This window comes from Phaenicophaeus curvirostris, chromosome 4 (assembly GCF_032191515.1).
Source record: "Phaenicophaeus curvirostris isolate KB17595 chromosome 4, BPBGC_Pcur_1.0, whole genome shotgun sequence".
In the NCBI taxonomy this organism is placed as follows: Eukaryota; Metazoa; Chordata; class Aves; order Cuculiformes; family Cuculidae; genus Phaenicophaeus; species Phaenicophaeus curvirostris.
In genome coordinates this window covers 54,765,804-54,781,048 of record NC_091395.1, presented here as the reverse complement: position 1 = coordinate 54,781,048, position 15,245 = coordinate 54,765,804, and the positions used below count along the sequence as shown (strand labels likewise).

The following is a 15,245-nucleotide window of genomic DNA, read 5'->3' as shown; positions in this document are numbered from 1 at the left end:
TTACAGTTCCCAGGAATTCAGTTGCCAATGCATCAGCACAACCTCTCTGCCCAACGCTGACATTTCAGTATTAATGGTTGAAACGTGTGCTGCATATTTTTCCTCTCTGCAGATAAGCACACTCTCCCCTGCCCAGCTATGTCCACAGAACTTAAAAGAATGCTGTCTCTTTGAGTATTAACACATTAAAGTTTGCCTCCTTATTTCATTTGGTTGAAATTAACGGGAAATTGATGGGATGCAGAACTAATAAAGCAACAGCAAGCAACCAGCAACAAAATTACTCACATGCAAATACACATGGGATGCAAATTTGAGTATTTATTTTAAGAAATCAGGATTTTAAAAAAAAAAAAATCTGCTCAGCAACACTTAAGGAACCCATCTGGCTGTCACCTTCATTTCTGAAACAGAGCTGCACAGTTTGCTTTTGCCTACTTTAGCAGTGTCACCTCCTTGAAAGCTGTCTCAGCCTCCCCTGTTGCCGGCACTGCCTGTCACCGCAGGCAAGTTGGCTGGCAGGGACTGCTGCGGGGCGAGAGGGGAAGCCAGCAAGTACAGAAAGGACAAGGGGGTTAGGTGGGGTGGAGGAGGATCACCCCAGGTCTTAAATTAGAATCATAGAATAGTTCAGGTTGGAAGGGACCTTAAAGATCGCCTAGTTCCAACCCCCCTGCCATGGGCAGGGACACCTCCCACCAGATCAGGCTGCCCAAGGCCCCATCCAACCTGGCCTCGAACACCTCCAGGGATAGGGCAGCCACAGCTTCCCTGGGCAACCTGTGCCAGCACCTCACCACCCTCATAGTGAAGGAATTCCTCCTTATCTCTAAAGTAAATTTGCCCCTCTCCAGTTTATGCCCATTGCCCCTCGTCCTATCACTACAAGCCTTTGTGAACAGTCCCTCCCCAGCTTTATTGTAGCCCCTTCAGGTACTGGAAGGTCGCTATAAGATCTCCTCAGAGCCTTCTCTTCTCCAGGCTGAACAACCCCAACTCTCAGCCTGCCCTCCTACGGGAGACGTTCCAACCCTCCGAGCATCCCTGCAGCCTCCTCTGCACCCGCTCCAACAGCTCCATATCCTTCTTACGCTGAGGATTCCAGAACTGAGTATAAATACACATTGAGGTTGTTTCCTGTACGTTATACATAGTATTTTATATATTTAACGCATAAATACGCAAACCAGCTTTATGTAAGTTACAGTCTGTACAGACACCGCCCACATTAAAGACTTTTAAGCACGCAGGAACCCCCCTCCGTGGAATCTTCCTCACAGGAGGTTTTCCCCCGGCCAGCAGACCCACCGAGCCGCTCGCCGCCGCGCTCCCCCCCGCCCCGGCCCCTCCCCTCGGCTCTGCCGCCGGCTCCCTGCCCGCCCGCCCCTCCCGGGGAGGTTTCTAAGCCCCGCGGCTCGCTCGGCGCCGCCGCCGCCCCCCGACCCCGCCGCGCTCCTCAATAATTGACGGGCGCCGCCCGGCGGGGTGTCCCCGCCGCCCAGGGACCGCGTCCCGCCGGCCTCGCCGCTTCCTTCCTCCGCCTTCAGTCTTCAAAACGGGGCTTTGCATTTATTCTGATAAATAAATAACTAATTAAAACAAAAGAGAAAGAAGAAAAGGGAAGTGGGGGGGGGAAGAAAAAAGCGGCGAGAGCATCTCTTTTGTATCCGAGCGAGCGGGACTCCCGTGCGGGCGATTACAGAGCGGAACACAAGAAGAGTTCAGAGCCCAAAGGATGAGGCGGCAGCGGTTTTCCTATAAAAAGCCGGTCGCGGGGCTGTGAGACGCTCGGAGGAGAGAAGAGGCGCCGCCAGCCCCGCCGGAGAGGACTCCGCCTCGGCCCCCGGAGAGGCCGCCGGGGTCCGCATGGGCGCGGGGCCGGCGGCGCGCGGGCCCTGAGCCGGCGCCATGTGGGCGGGCGGGCGGCTGTCCGGCCCGCGGGACGCGGCGCTGCGCCGGGCGGCGTTCGCCGGCAACCTGGCGGCGCTGCCCGCGCACCTGGGGCCGGGCGGCAAGAGCGTCCGCGTCTTCATCAGCGCCAACCCCGAAGGTAACGACCCCGCCTCGCCGGGACGCTCCGCGCCCGAAGTTTGGTGCCTGCGAGCGACGCGCCCGAAAGGCGCTTGGGAGGGGGGGGTGGGGGTATCTCTCCTTTTTGCGGGGGGCTCGGACCGCGGGCTGAGCGAGGGGAAGCTTTCCGGGGGGTCTGTGTGTTGTGGGAACCCTCCTTGGGGCGGGGGGAGGTTTAGGCTAAACGTCAGGGAAAAAATTTTTCACAGAAAGGGTCATTGAGCGCTGGAACAGGCTGCCCAGGGAGGTGGTTGAGTCACCTTCCCTGGAGGTGTTTAAGGCATGGGTGGACGAGGTGCTGAGGGGCATGGTTTAGTGTTTGATGGGAACGGTTGGACTCGATGATCCGGTGGGTCTCTTCCAGCCTGGTGATTCTATGATTCTGTGATAATAATTCCGATTGATTTCCTCGCCTCCGCCGGCCGAGGGTCCCGGTCAGGCTCTCCCGCTGAAACCCCCGTTTCTCTCGGTAACGTCGGGATCGCCCGCTTGGTATCTGAGCTAATTGGGCATCCTGCTACTTAAGAGCCTCTATTTTTTAAAATTGCCCTTTGATGCGAGGAATTTGCATGCGTTCAGGAGGTGTCATTCCCACTCGTAGGGCTTCGGTCGCTGAAGCGCGTTCCCACTTGAAGCGCGGAAATAATGAATTAAGTGTTTGCGCACCTGTGACATTTCTTGCCTGTGAAAACGAGCCCGCTCTGTTCACACTTCTGTCACACCACCCCCCACCGCCTTCCCCCGGCGCTTCTAATTCAACAACGCCGTCACCTTTTATGCTAACATCAGACATCTGAAAATCATGCCTAAAATGACAAAGTAGTTTGAGTTTTGCAGTGAAAATTGCTTTGGCACCAATACTGACGTAAGTATGAGAAACAGCACTCGCGAGGTAAAAAAAAAAGCATGCACAGCCCTGCCTTGAAGAATTCCCACATCTCCAGATCTTCTGAGTAGTTCTCCGCGGGAGGAAACTCTCAGCTCTCACATCCGACATCCCTGCCTGATTAAAAAGATACCGTTCTTTAAAGAGGCTGCGAAAATGCTTGCTGTTTATTGTTGCAGTCTAACCAATGATATGTAAAGAACAATAATCAAAAATAGGATGTTTATTTGGCTCCGAAAGAAAATCTACGCGGTTTTTTAGAAGATCTGTTATTCATTAGAAATGGATTTCTGCCAGCACTGCCTTAACTGTGGAGCTACTGATACCTCTGCATTTGATGTGAATGGCGTTTAGGATAGCTTGGTATGTTACCTAGATATTTACTAAAATAAAAAAGCAAAACACTAAAGTAATTCTAAAAGTTGGGATTTGAAGCCATATCTATCCATTTGCAGGATTTTACCCTTGCATTGTTATTTGAAAATTTCAGATTTAAAAAAAGAAACAACAACAAACCACTAAGAGAAAGGAAATAATTGGGTCGGTTTAGGATTATTTATATGAGCTTCCTTGTGGACTCAGATGTTCAAAATGATTGACACATCTCTTGTCCGGAATTTTATCTGCAGGATTGCTCATGCTTTTAACAATGATAGTATAGGACAGAAATTTCAGAGCGGTCACAGATTTTTATTATGAACATTTAACATTTAATTAATGAACATTGCGAATGAATATTCTCAAATTATGAGAAACAACTGTGATTTTTTAGTCAGTGGTGTCACTGACACAAAATATTACTAACTCTGTGTAACCGTAAGAAAGTAGACTACAATGGGATTCAGATACCATCTAGTAAAGTACTCAAAAGTAGAAATGCTGTTGGCAAAACACCTAGAAGAGTTCATATTGCAAGAGTTCCGGAAAATAGGGGTAAACTTTTCCTACCTGGTAAACCACTTAGCGTAATTAAGCCCCAAACAACAATGTATATTTACATGACTAAGGCCTTTCTTGTTTATTTTCAGTACATCAATAGGTTCCTGTCTGTTCTTCTGGATGCAGAGCATTCCTGAAAGGAGCAGTGAGTCCCCAAACTCCCAGAAGCAGAACAGGATACCCCCAGAGGGACCAGGACTGTGGTGCCAGAGAAGCTTAGGGATTGATCCCACTAACAATCACAAAAAAACTTGATCTGTGATTTGAAGTGTACAAACTAAAAGTAGTTTTCTTGAATTACATCAGTTTAATAGGTGGATATTGGAGAACTCTGGTGAATCAGTGTTTGGTCTGTTCTTTATGAGTATACTTTAGTATGACTGAAAGATACTATGTTTTTATTATTCAACTAGGAAAGTGGTGATTTATAAAATTTATTAAATCCCTAAAGAGAGCAAGTGGTGATAGTGAGCATGGGTGGTAGGAGCAAAATTGCTTCATTTTACAGTCTTTTGATTTCTAGAGGAGATTTTGTAGATAAGTGAAATGGTATTTTCCCCTAGTAGTTAACAATATTGTCTTGCTCAAATTGTTGATATCAATTAATCAATCTTCATGTAGCTGAAGATTACTGGATCTGTAGAAACATGTAAGTTGCTTTATTATTTGAATATAAAGTAAGTCTGTTTCCTCATTTCAGTAGATGTAAGTAATCAGACATTTTAAATATGTATTTTGGCTGAGAGGTTGAAGATTTTGCTTTACATAATTCATTGATTTTCTCAAGAACTTAAGTGATAAGGAAAGTAAGTTATATTTGCCTGATTGTAATAAGTGCTTTTACTCTGTTATGTGTAGAGTTCTGCGGACTGTTAACAGCAATCAGTTAATGACAGTTTCTTAGCTACTCACTACTGCCAGTGTAGATGCCTGCTATTAAGATACAGTTCATATTAAATACAATGGTCCTGTTACATGGAGCTGTGACATCAGCCCTATGGAGATTCACAACATGCAAATGAGTCTTACCACTACTTCAAACAGAAAATTATTTGACTTACAAAGTCTGCTATTCCAAGAAATAAAGTGGCAATACAGGGCAATTTAAGGCAACAAGCCCTGGTTGACTGATGACTTAAGCAGAGTTTGGAATTTGTCTTGAAAATTATATCCTGTGAGTTGGAACATATAGTCAAAACTTGGATCGTTTTGAATTTTGACTCTTCTGAAAGTGGGGAAGTTAGCCCTTTGCTAGCTTGACTTTAAGTCTTGTTACTTGCTTCAATTAGTTAAAACATCAATACTGCTTTTCCTTTGAGCGCTGTAAGTTTGGCTTGTGAATGTGCCTTTCATATTTGTATTTTAGCAGGCAGCTGAATGCACTGACAAAGGGTATATTGTATAAAGGGAAATCCTACACACAGGTGTTTCCATTGAAGATAGGATGATGATACCTTTATATAGCAGCTGGGTGTGTCCTGACGTGGGTGGTGTTAGCCAGCCTCATCTCAGATGTGAACAGGATTTTGTTTAGCATTTCACATGGTAAGGATGCTGTCTTTTCTATCCATTATTTCAGCTGCATGCTGCTTGCTCTCTGTGCAGCACCTTTGCATGCTTCCTGAGTTCCAACACAGGATTGCTTTTACTGGATCTTGGCAGTTAATATTTTTGGCTATGTTTTAGCAAGTCATAACATTTCTATTTTACAAACAGAAAGAATTGTGATGAGCTCATGAACGAGCTTTGTTTTAACAGCCCCCTTTAATACACAAAGGCTATGTTCCTCGTGGTTTCTGTGCCTCTAGTACCTATTTTTTAAAACTATAAAACCAACTCCATATTAAAATAGTATCCTTACAGATACTAGTTTTGGCATGATCTGAAGTATGAAGTCCTTTCTATACCAGTAGGATTTTAAATTAAGATCTTATTCTAATAGAAGATGCTACTGCTATTACCACCACTCTAATGCCTTCATAGTATAAGCACATTATAAAGCTAACTTGTATAGATGGAACTTCACCAGCTTCCCCATAGATTGCCTGAGTGAGATTTCTTTGTCTTATGCTATGGAATGAGTTTGAGTTTCCTTGAGTTATTATATAGTTTTTCAACTTAGTGTATTTCCATTTACATGCATCATCCAGAACATTGTTTTAATTTTAAAAAGATTAGATTCTAATAAAGTACAAGTGTTCGATACCCAGTCTACGTATGGTTGCTTTAATTACCATGTTAATGTCAAATGTGAAAAGAGGAAGGTTTAACCTTGTGTTTTTAGCATGTTCCAGGTGTATAATATTATTTTTACCTGAAAAGTTGTTCCCCTTAAAAAATATAATTGAGGAAATGCTAGTGTGGAAAAATACTCAGAATAATACTTAGCTAATTATGATCCAATTTGGCCAGCCCCAAAATACCATATGGTGTCCCTACTTGAATAAGTTCAGTGAAGATCTTTTTTTGTAAAGACAATTTTATATAATCTGGGTGGATTTTTTTCCTTAGCTAAAGGAAAGCACAGATGTTCAAGTGTACGAAATTGCAAGGAAGGTGTTGCGGAGATGTGGAGACAAATAACTCCAGGACTACTTTTTATGCTAAGTGTTAGTTTTGGTTACCTAACTTTATACCTATTTATGGTTTTATATGACGCACATCACTGTAGTGTTCAAGAGCTACAAACCAAGCTACACTTTGGAAAAAGAAGTTAATTAGTTTTGAGCATAAAGTGGAGTGTCTCAGAATTTGGAAGAGAAACAAAGTACCTGGATTTGGTATGGGCCTTGCATTTGAAATATGTCTTATTTCAGGAGGCCCAGAGGTCACAGATTCATTAGGTTAGAAAGAAGCCTGCCATTTTCAATATTTCTACTTCTGTGTGAAGTTTTCCCTCTTTCATGTTGTGCCGCAGAACAACTCTGTTGTTAATGTGTTTGAGCAGAAGGCAAGATCTGACTCTTTTTGAGACTGTACGACCAAGTCTCATGGGGGCTATAACTTTTTTTCCAAGGCAGGGCCAGTAGATCTCAAGCTGAACCTGTATGAGATGATTTTTTTGATGAGCAGATCTTCAAGCCTTTGTTACGGTTAGAGGAAATTATTGGTTTGGGCTAGAATGGAGGCTGAATTGGATTGAAGTTTATTCTGCTGGACAGATAAACTGGAGAAACTGTTTATAAACTGTGCAAAGAACTGCTTTTCATGTCCACCTGTTCTTTTGGTGAGTTCTTTGCTAATACAGCCTCGGGGCTGGGATAAGGATTTGCTCTTAATGTACCAAGTGGAGGCATTGAGAACTTCTGTTTAATTTTCAACAAAATTTTTCATTCTCGTACTCAAAAAGTAGGCTGTGCATTCTGGGAACAAGGCTGAGATCAAGAGGTGTCAGTGTTTTGTTGTTGTTTTTATTTATTTAACTTGTTGGGTTTGCTCCTTTTACTTGTTATTTAGTAATAAGAAAAATAACCCAAAACCCACCTTGCTGCTAAGCGGCATCTGGAATTATCTGCTCCAAAAGTCTGGATGAGGTATTTAACTTAAATAAAAACACTTAATTTTTAACTACATGACCATTCTTTTTCAACTTGAAAAGAAATATTTAAATTGCATTTTTCTATATTTTTGTGTGTAGATCTATAGTGTGTCTACAAACACATGCACACATCTGCATAAATCATATAAAATAGTATGAACTGTAAGAAGTCATATAAATGGATGTATAAAACTCAAGCCACACTATCAGAGGCTGTTTTCAAACTTGCTGTTAGGACCACTTGTGAGAACCAAGTATTTATGTTCAAAGACCATCGCTCAAGGTCGTTATTCTAGCATTACTGAAGAACAGCCTAGGTTTTGTTAAATGCTATTGTAAAAGTAAAAGCTTTACAGAGGACTTTAGATTTCATTCACAAGGAAACTTGTAAGTATTCAGGGTTGTATGCACCTACATCCTAGTTTCTATGACTGTTTTTCTTAGCATTGAAGAAGTAATATTAAAACAGAGCAGAACTTCCGATTTATTTTCTTCCTTTCTAACTTTGTGCATATTGCTTTATTACTTCAGATATGTTTGCTTACTAGACTGATTCCATATATTCTAGTTTATGTATATGTATGTAAACATGCATCTTTTTATTAAACTGGAAGTACAGAGCTGTCAAGATGTGTATAGGACACTGGCACATGCCTCGTTCTTGTGCCTTTTGATGACAAAGGGGAGCTTGCAGCCCCTGTACACTTGACACAGTTTCTAAGTACAGTGAGGGACAGTTTAACTCTTGTGCAAATTCCATGTGATACTAAATTTCTCAAATAATTTGTTTAGATGATGGACAGCAGCGTTATTGAATCAAGTCCTTATTGTGAATTGTTCCGCCAAAAAGGTGTGAGACCTGGCTTGGAATGGGAGGCGATGCTGTGCAGGCAGCATTACGGTGCCTTCCTCCGTCAACACAGGAGAATCTCTTCTGCCTGACCAAGGGCAGTGGGATGGCCTTTCAGGTGAGCAACATGCTGTTGTGCAGCAAACGAAGGAGGATTTCCAAGGCTGTGTCTCAAGGAGATCATGTATATTCTATGGTGAGATTTGTGTAATCATGTTAAGAACAGGGTGGTGTAGTACAAAGGGCACGTAACTTGACACCCTATCATCTAAGCTCATGCTGTGAAATAACATAACAAAGAAACTTACATACATGGCTAACTGGGTGTGTGCATGTGTCCACAGGTGTGTAAAACACGCAGGAGAATCACAGAATCGCCAGGTTGGAAAAGACCCACAGGATCATTGAGTCCAAGCATGAAATCCTATATTAGGCTTTAAGTTTTGTTTGGAGGATTTTAAAAATATTTATTACAGAAAGAAAACTTGAGAACAAGGAGCTACTGGACTTTATAATTCAGGATGTGAGGGCAGTGCCTGAGCAGCAATTTTTTCAGCTGGAACAAATGAAATTTCTTTGAATTTTCATCTGCTAAAAGAGTGCTTTGTGATAAGATAACCTTTCAGGCTGCACTAGTAGTACATTTGTAACATTTAGTTAGCAGTAATTTAAGGGTTTAATATATCAAAGGTGATAAATATAATGTAGTCATAGATGGTATGGAATACAGAGAAATCTGGCAGTATTTAATATAGACAGTGCTGTTCAAGACAACAGTGTTATAGAATCATAGAATCAGAATAACCAGGTTGGAAGAGACCCACCGGATCATCAAGTCCAACCATTCCTATCAAACACTAAACCATGCCCCTTAGCACCTCGTCCACCCGTGCCTTAAACACCTCCAGGGAAGGTGACTCAACCACCTCCCTGGGCAGCCTGTTCCAGTGCCCAATGACACTTTCTGTGAAGAATTTTTTCCTAATGTCCAGCCTAAACCTCCCCTGGCGGAGCTTGAGGCCATTCTTGTCCTGTCCTCTGTCACTTGGGAGAAGAGGCCAGCACCCTCCTCTCTCCAACCTCCTTTCAGGTAGTTATAGAGAGCAATGAGGTCTCCCCTCAGCCTCCTCTTCTCCAGGCTAAACAACCCCAGCTCTCTCAGCTGTTCCTCATAAGGTCTGTTCTCCAGCCCCTTCACCAGCTTTGTTGCTCTTCTCTGGACTCACTCCAGAGCCTCAACATCCTTCTTGTGGTGAGGGGCCCAGAACTGAACGCAGTATTTGAGGAGCGGTCTCACCAGTGCCGAGTACAGAGGGAGGATAACCTCCCTGGACCTGCTGGTCACGCCATTTCTGATCCAAGCCAAGATGCCATTGGCCTTCTTGGCCACCTTATCTCCTTACTTATCACCTTATCTCTTTACTGTAATTTTAATTTAAGAAGAATGGTAATAGAAGGAATGAGAGGACCCAATTTAATCATGGTTTTGCCAGTGCAACTGTAAAATAACTCCACTGGCCTGGTGCTACCGTTAGTAATTTTGGTTTTGTATTGGAGGAAGGCTTTTATTTACAACATCTGTAGTCAGAAGGGCTGAATTACAGGTAGCTGAACAAACTAAGGCGGAGGGAGTGCCGAGTCAGTGCAGAGTACTATGTGCATCCTGCTGTGTTGGGCAAGGAGGAGATGTACTGCATGCAACTCTGGTAAGCCACCCCATCTCCACCATAGTTACATGCCTGCCTCTATCTTTGATCTGCCTTTAAACTCCCCTTATAAGCATCTGTTGTTGCCCATGTTGGAGACAAGGCACTGTGCTAGATGCCTTATTCCTGACCAGCTACAGTCACTCTTGTACAGAATCTGGATCTAGGGGGAAAAAGTCCTCTTTACAGACTAGATATTTCAGGCTGTTCAAAATACATTTGGTGCCAGAAACTGGAATGACTAGCAATAGCAGGACTGCCGCACTGGACTTAATCCAGAGTCATGCTGTTGCTAAGTACCAGTTATTGGGACTGATCAAATAGCTAAACAGATCAGATTTCAAGTTGTCAGAGCCTGACAAATACTCTTGTACAACCTGCTCTTAGCATTTACTCGAGGTGGCACAGCTACAGTCTTTAGTAACATGCCTCTGTGGTATGATTAAACATTTGAAAATGTTTATTAATAGAGTCCATTTCACCCTACTAGCAACTCATTACTTTTGTAGTCTCACCTATGCTTTATAAATCCCCAGCTTTGGCTTCCAGCTCTCTGTTACCTGAATCAGATAGTGAGATGTAGTTATTATAATCTATGTATGATACGTAGCATCGTTATTCGGAAAATTATTTAGTCTCTCATTAGTAACATTTTACAAAACATTAAGATGAAATGAGTATTAATGACTAAGACACCTATCTGGACAGCTTTTGTTTCAGAGAGCTCCCCAATTTGTAGTATTTGCTATTGGCAAGAATTTCTGAAGCCTAGACCCTTTGATGTGTTCATATTGTTGAAGAGCATTTGCACTTCTTACAAGCTACAGCACTTCATGAAAGTACAAAATAGACGTTCAGAAGCATATAGAAGTTCAAAGTTAAAAATCATTGCTAAAATAAATAGCTTGTGCAGATTCTCCCCTTTCAGCATAGTGGTTTCAATATATGTTATCTGTTAGTATTGTTTATTTGTGTTGTACAAAATTGATGTCTGACCATGTAATGTAGGAAGAAGCTACTGGCAAATTAGAGTATATGGGACGCTGCCTGGCTTTGCAACTCAATGTTTATTTGCAAGTGATCTCACTGACTGGATTTTATTAGATTAAGATTACTTTTAAATGATTGAGAGCCATCATATAACCATGTGGTTTTAATACTTTGAGATGAGGGGAGTTATCCAGATTTGTATAGTTATGCACATCAGCTATTATATGTAAGATGAATGAGAAGTGAATGCATTAAGATTGGACTTAATGAGTTAAAACAAAGTAGCCCACTACTTCTGTGACCCTGGCAGCTTCAGATGCATGATGAAAGAATAAGAGATCACAACAGGGACAAAATGATAAAGATTATGTCTTTGTGCTTAATAACCTGTGAGGTTCTTTGCTTCCATGATTTTGTGCAGTTGCTTAAACTAATTATTTAATAGTCTTGGTACTTGTAATAACCTTTCCAGGTCTTGAGATAGATTATTGCCCAGGGAAATACTGATTCTTTTAATTTCAGTGGGAGTTTTGTATGAACAAGACCTCAGGTATTCAACCAAAGAAGAGATCTGAAAAAACAAAAGTTTAAATACCTGTGGAATAGGGGTACATAAAAGCAGATCTTCTTAAAACAGTAGTTTTATCTATATCCATCGTTGTAGTGATCCATTTTTGTCTATCTGTACACAGAAAGAGAGGTTAACTGTGAAGCGTTCATTATCTGAACATCCTTGTTTCTGTGAGGTTATTAGAACGGAGCCATACTGAGAAATAAATAAGGAAATGACAGTGTTCAATAATCTAAGGTATGCAGTCTAATATAAAGGAGTCCAGTGTGTCATGCAGGACCCTAAGTGTTATTTTCCACATCTACCTATGTCAGCATGATACATCTAGAGGATCTTGCTTTACTGTCATAATCAAACACAACATAAATCATGGATAACTGCCTTATAAGTGATTTTCTTAAAATGAGGGACTCTATTTTTATCTTTTCCATACCTACTGCTGTTTAATAAAGGCTCCGCAAATTCTAGAAAAGGAGATCAGAGGAAAAAAATATTTTCTTACTTGATAGTAGTCCTGTTGGCTAAATTCATAGTCTGTGCTTTTCTGGCAAGATAAAGTTGTTTGTTCTGAAGAAAATGCTTATTTTTCTCCTTCATTTTGCACCCTGTAAAATTCCATATAGCTCGGATATTGAGAGCAGTGGTGAGTAAGTGTTTATCCTCTTTTTAGGAGTGGTTACTGGAAAATGCTAGTAAAATTATGAAATCATATTATTATTTGATAATGGTCTTGTTTTACTATTATTTAATTACATTTAAATGTGATATAGAATTCTGCAATGTTGTTGAAGCAAGTTATTGAAGCAATCCTATTTATATGATCCCTAATTTGATATATCAAAATACTACCAAATTTTGTATGGTGACTTACTTTGAAAGGCAAGTCATTTACCATATGGGATTATAAAGAGTTAAGTAATCTATAGTGAGCAGAAGGAGAGCCATTTAATTAAGTGACATACCATTTAAACCTGATGTATGTGGCTGGGTCAAAGGTCCAAGAGACCTTAGGCAGTTATTTCATTAGTCAGTTGGTTATTGTGCAGATCACAGGCTGGAAGGGACCTCTTGAGGCCTTTGGATCTATCCTTCTGCCTGAAGCAGGATCAGATGTACTTGTGCCATTCTTTCGTGGCAGAAGATCGTCTAACTCTTCATGAGCTGTCTCCAAACCAGTAAAGAAAACACACAGGAAAAAACAGACTATGCTGCATATGGCTGTACTGTCTCCCGTAGCACTATCAGTAGTGCTTACAGCAATATACACAGACACAAAATAAGCTCATTAGTCAATAAAAATGACTAAAGGTAAAGAAGTCCCTGAAAATTTCCTTGCTTAGAATGTTTTTTACTAACTTTCACTGGCATGTGTCATTATTCATAACTTTCTCAAATCCAGTTTCTGCCTCTTCATCCTTTCACCACATCAGAAAGCCAATCAATGCATCCACACAGAAGGTAGGTAATATAAAGCAATAAACTCCCATAAAGATTATCTTGCCTGGATGCATGGCCTGCAGCAGCCTGCTTGTTTCAGATTAAGATTTCCTGCAAATGAGGCATTTATGGAGTGCCTAATAGCTCACATTACAGCTTTTCCCATAGTGATTTATCAGTGGAAGGAGGAGGCTCATTTACAGGACTTCTCTTATTTACCTGGTGATTTATTCTCATGTACAATATTCATTATATTTGAGATCAATATCATTCAGTCAGTTTTGTTTAATGTCAGGCAATGAGTTAAAAATATTTTTCAGAAGAGAACAGAAGACATGTAGAAGACACAGATTGTCATTTATTCCTTGTTTCTTTAGAAAACAAAGCTGAAGATACAAATGATCTCCTTACACTCCACCTGTTTTAATTATGAATGTTCTATTTTATCCTTTCTATAATCAACCATGTATTACAGTATATAATTCTAATGAGCAATTCTGTTGGTGGTCTGTTGTTCCAGTGTTAATACCACAGTCAGCTCCTCATAGTCATGATGTAAATCCAGAATCATTTCAAACAGAAGATATGAGATCCTCATTTGTGGGTTCAGTTGTGTTTAACCATCGGTAGGTGTGGAAGGTAAAAGATGTCTTGCACATATATTTAAATATTCTGTGGCCAAGGGGCAAAGCCTTCACAGGCACTGAGAAAGACTGATAGTGTCTGGCAGAGCAAGAAATGGAAACGAAGTCAAGTCCTCCCTTTCAGCCGTCTCCTGCACTCCCATTGAGAGTCTAGCAGTGTAGAAGATCTTTATCTTCCTTTAAAGGTAATTATGATTCATTGGGTATCATTATTGTGAAAATAAGAGCAAAGAGTTGAGGAAAATGGCTAAAGCCACTTGAAAGTACTAATTTGGAAGATAATCTGTAGTTTAGCCACCGGTTAATAAAACTAATACATTGTGGAGTTTATTTAAAATAGCCTTTTCAACTGAGTTATATAATCTTCACTAAAAATAATGCTTAGATGAATCATTAGAGCTGGAAATGGTAAGGGAGAACATACGTAAGATAAATCACTGTTCCTTTACATGTCAGCCACTGTTTTCCCCTCAGACGTTACATAATTCATCAAAATGAGCCAATTCTGCGAATTATTTGGTCATGATCAATTACTTTTAGTGCAGGCCCCTCCTGGAACGGTTTTCTGTTGTACCACAGTGCCTGTAAGTGGGCGGTTATAGCTAGGTATAAGTTGTCTCTTGGTATGTGAACTACTCCTGTAAGATACCAGTTGAGATTCTCCTACTGACGCAAGGCGTGGTTGAGTTTCTGGCAACCGTCCCTCACATAGTCCTGTTGTTCTGGGCTTAATGCCCTCTTGCAGCTGTTCTCCTTTGCTGGGACTGTCATTTAGTTTCTCCACCTTTGGTAACGGTTTTTACAGCAGCCAAAAACTATTCTGGTTGTGCAGCAATGTTATTTAATAGTCTCCTCAATTTAGCATCAAGAAAAACAGACAGTGGCAAAGAAAACTCCTACTTCATTGGTGCAGACTTACTGCGCTGATAGCAAGCAGCACCTCGCGCTTCTGTGGATGTCTCCACATCCACATGTGTCGGGTTTTTCATTTTCTGGCGTTGAAGTCTTCATAACTTTCACTTGATGCCCATACAGCAGTCGTCCGTTTCCAGCCGGCCTGACTTCAGCTCTGTACTGACCTAAACCATGGCTGTGTTCACCAAACTTAAGGCAGAATATGACCTGAATTAGAACTTTGTGACTTGTGAACTTAAATAGAATGTTTAGATATGGGAAAGGCAACTTTACCAGAGAACCAACAGCACTTGCAGAGGTCTTCCATAGCCTTGCAACACTCCTATGTAAAGTCACATAGGAGTGTTTATTGGAATTTCTTCAGGGTGAGGTTTATTTAATGAGCCTGTATTGTGAAATACATGTGTGCTTTTATGATCCTTGCTTTCTCTTTTTTTTTTGTGGTTCAGCTTTGCTTTATGCCTTCTCAAAGCCTGCAACATACTACTTCCTTTGCTTCCAGCACTTGAATCTGCAGTTCAGTAAGGAGGCAAAATGCCTGTGATATCCCCTTGCTTTATTGATTGCCCCTGCCTAATGACCTGAAGTGCTTCAGTAACATGCCCTGATTGTTCTTCTTTTGTCTAGTGATGTCAGAAAAAAAAATAGTGAAACTACTGTAGTACACAAAACTTAACTGTTAAAAAATGTAAAAACAAA

General features: G+C 41.3%; 1 protein-coding gene across 2 annotated transcripts in view; it reads left to right on the top strand.

Annotated features, from left to right (window-relative positions):
- The first annotated feature begins 1,907 nt into the window (after positions 1-1,907).
- Positions 1,908-15,245, top strand: part of NWD2 (NACHT and WD repeat domain containing 2) — a 55,685-nt gene continuing 42,347 nt past the window's right edge. For both annotated transcript variants that reach the window (XM_069856166.1, XM_069856165.1), the window contains exon 1: positions 1,908-2,050. In XM_069856166.1, the coding sequence (XP_069712267.1) occupies positions 1,909-2,050 (142 nt within the window). In that variant the 5' untranslated portion in view covers position 1,908. The remainder of the gene's footprint in view (positions 2,051-15,245) is intronic.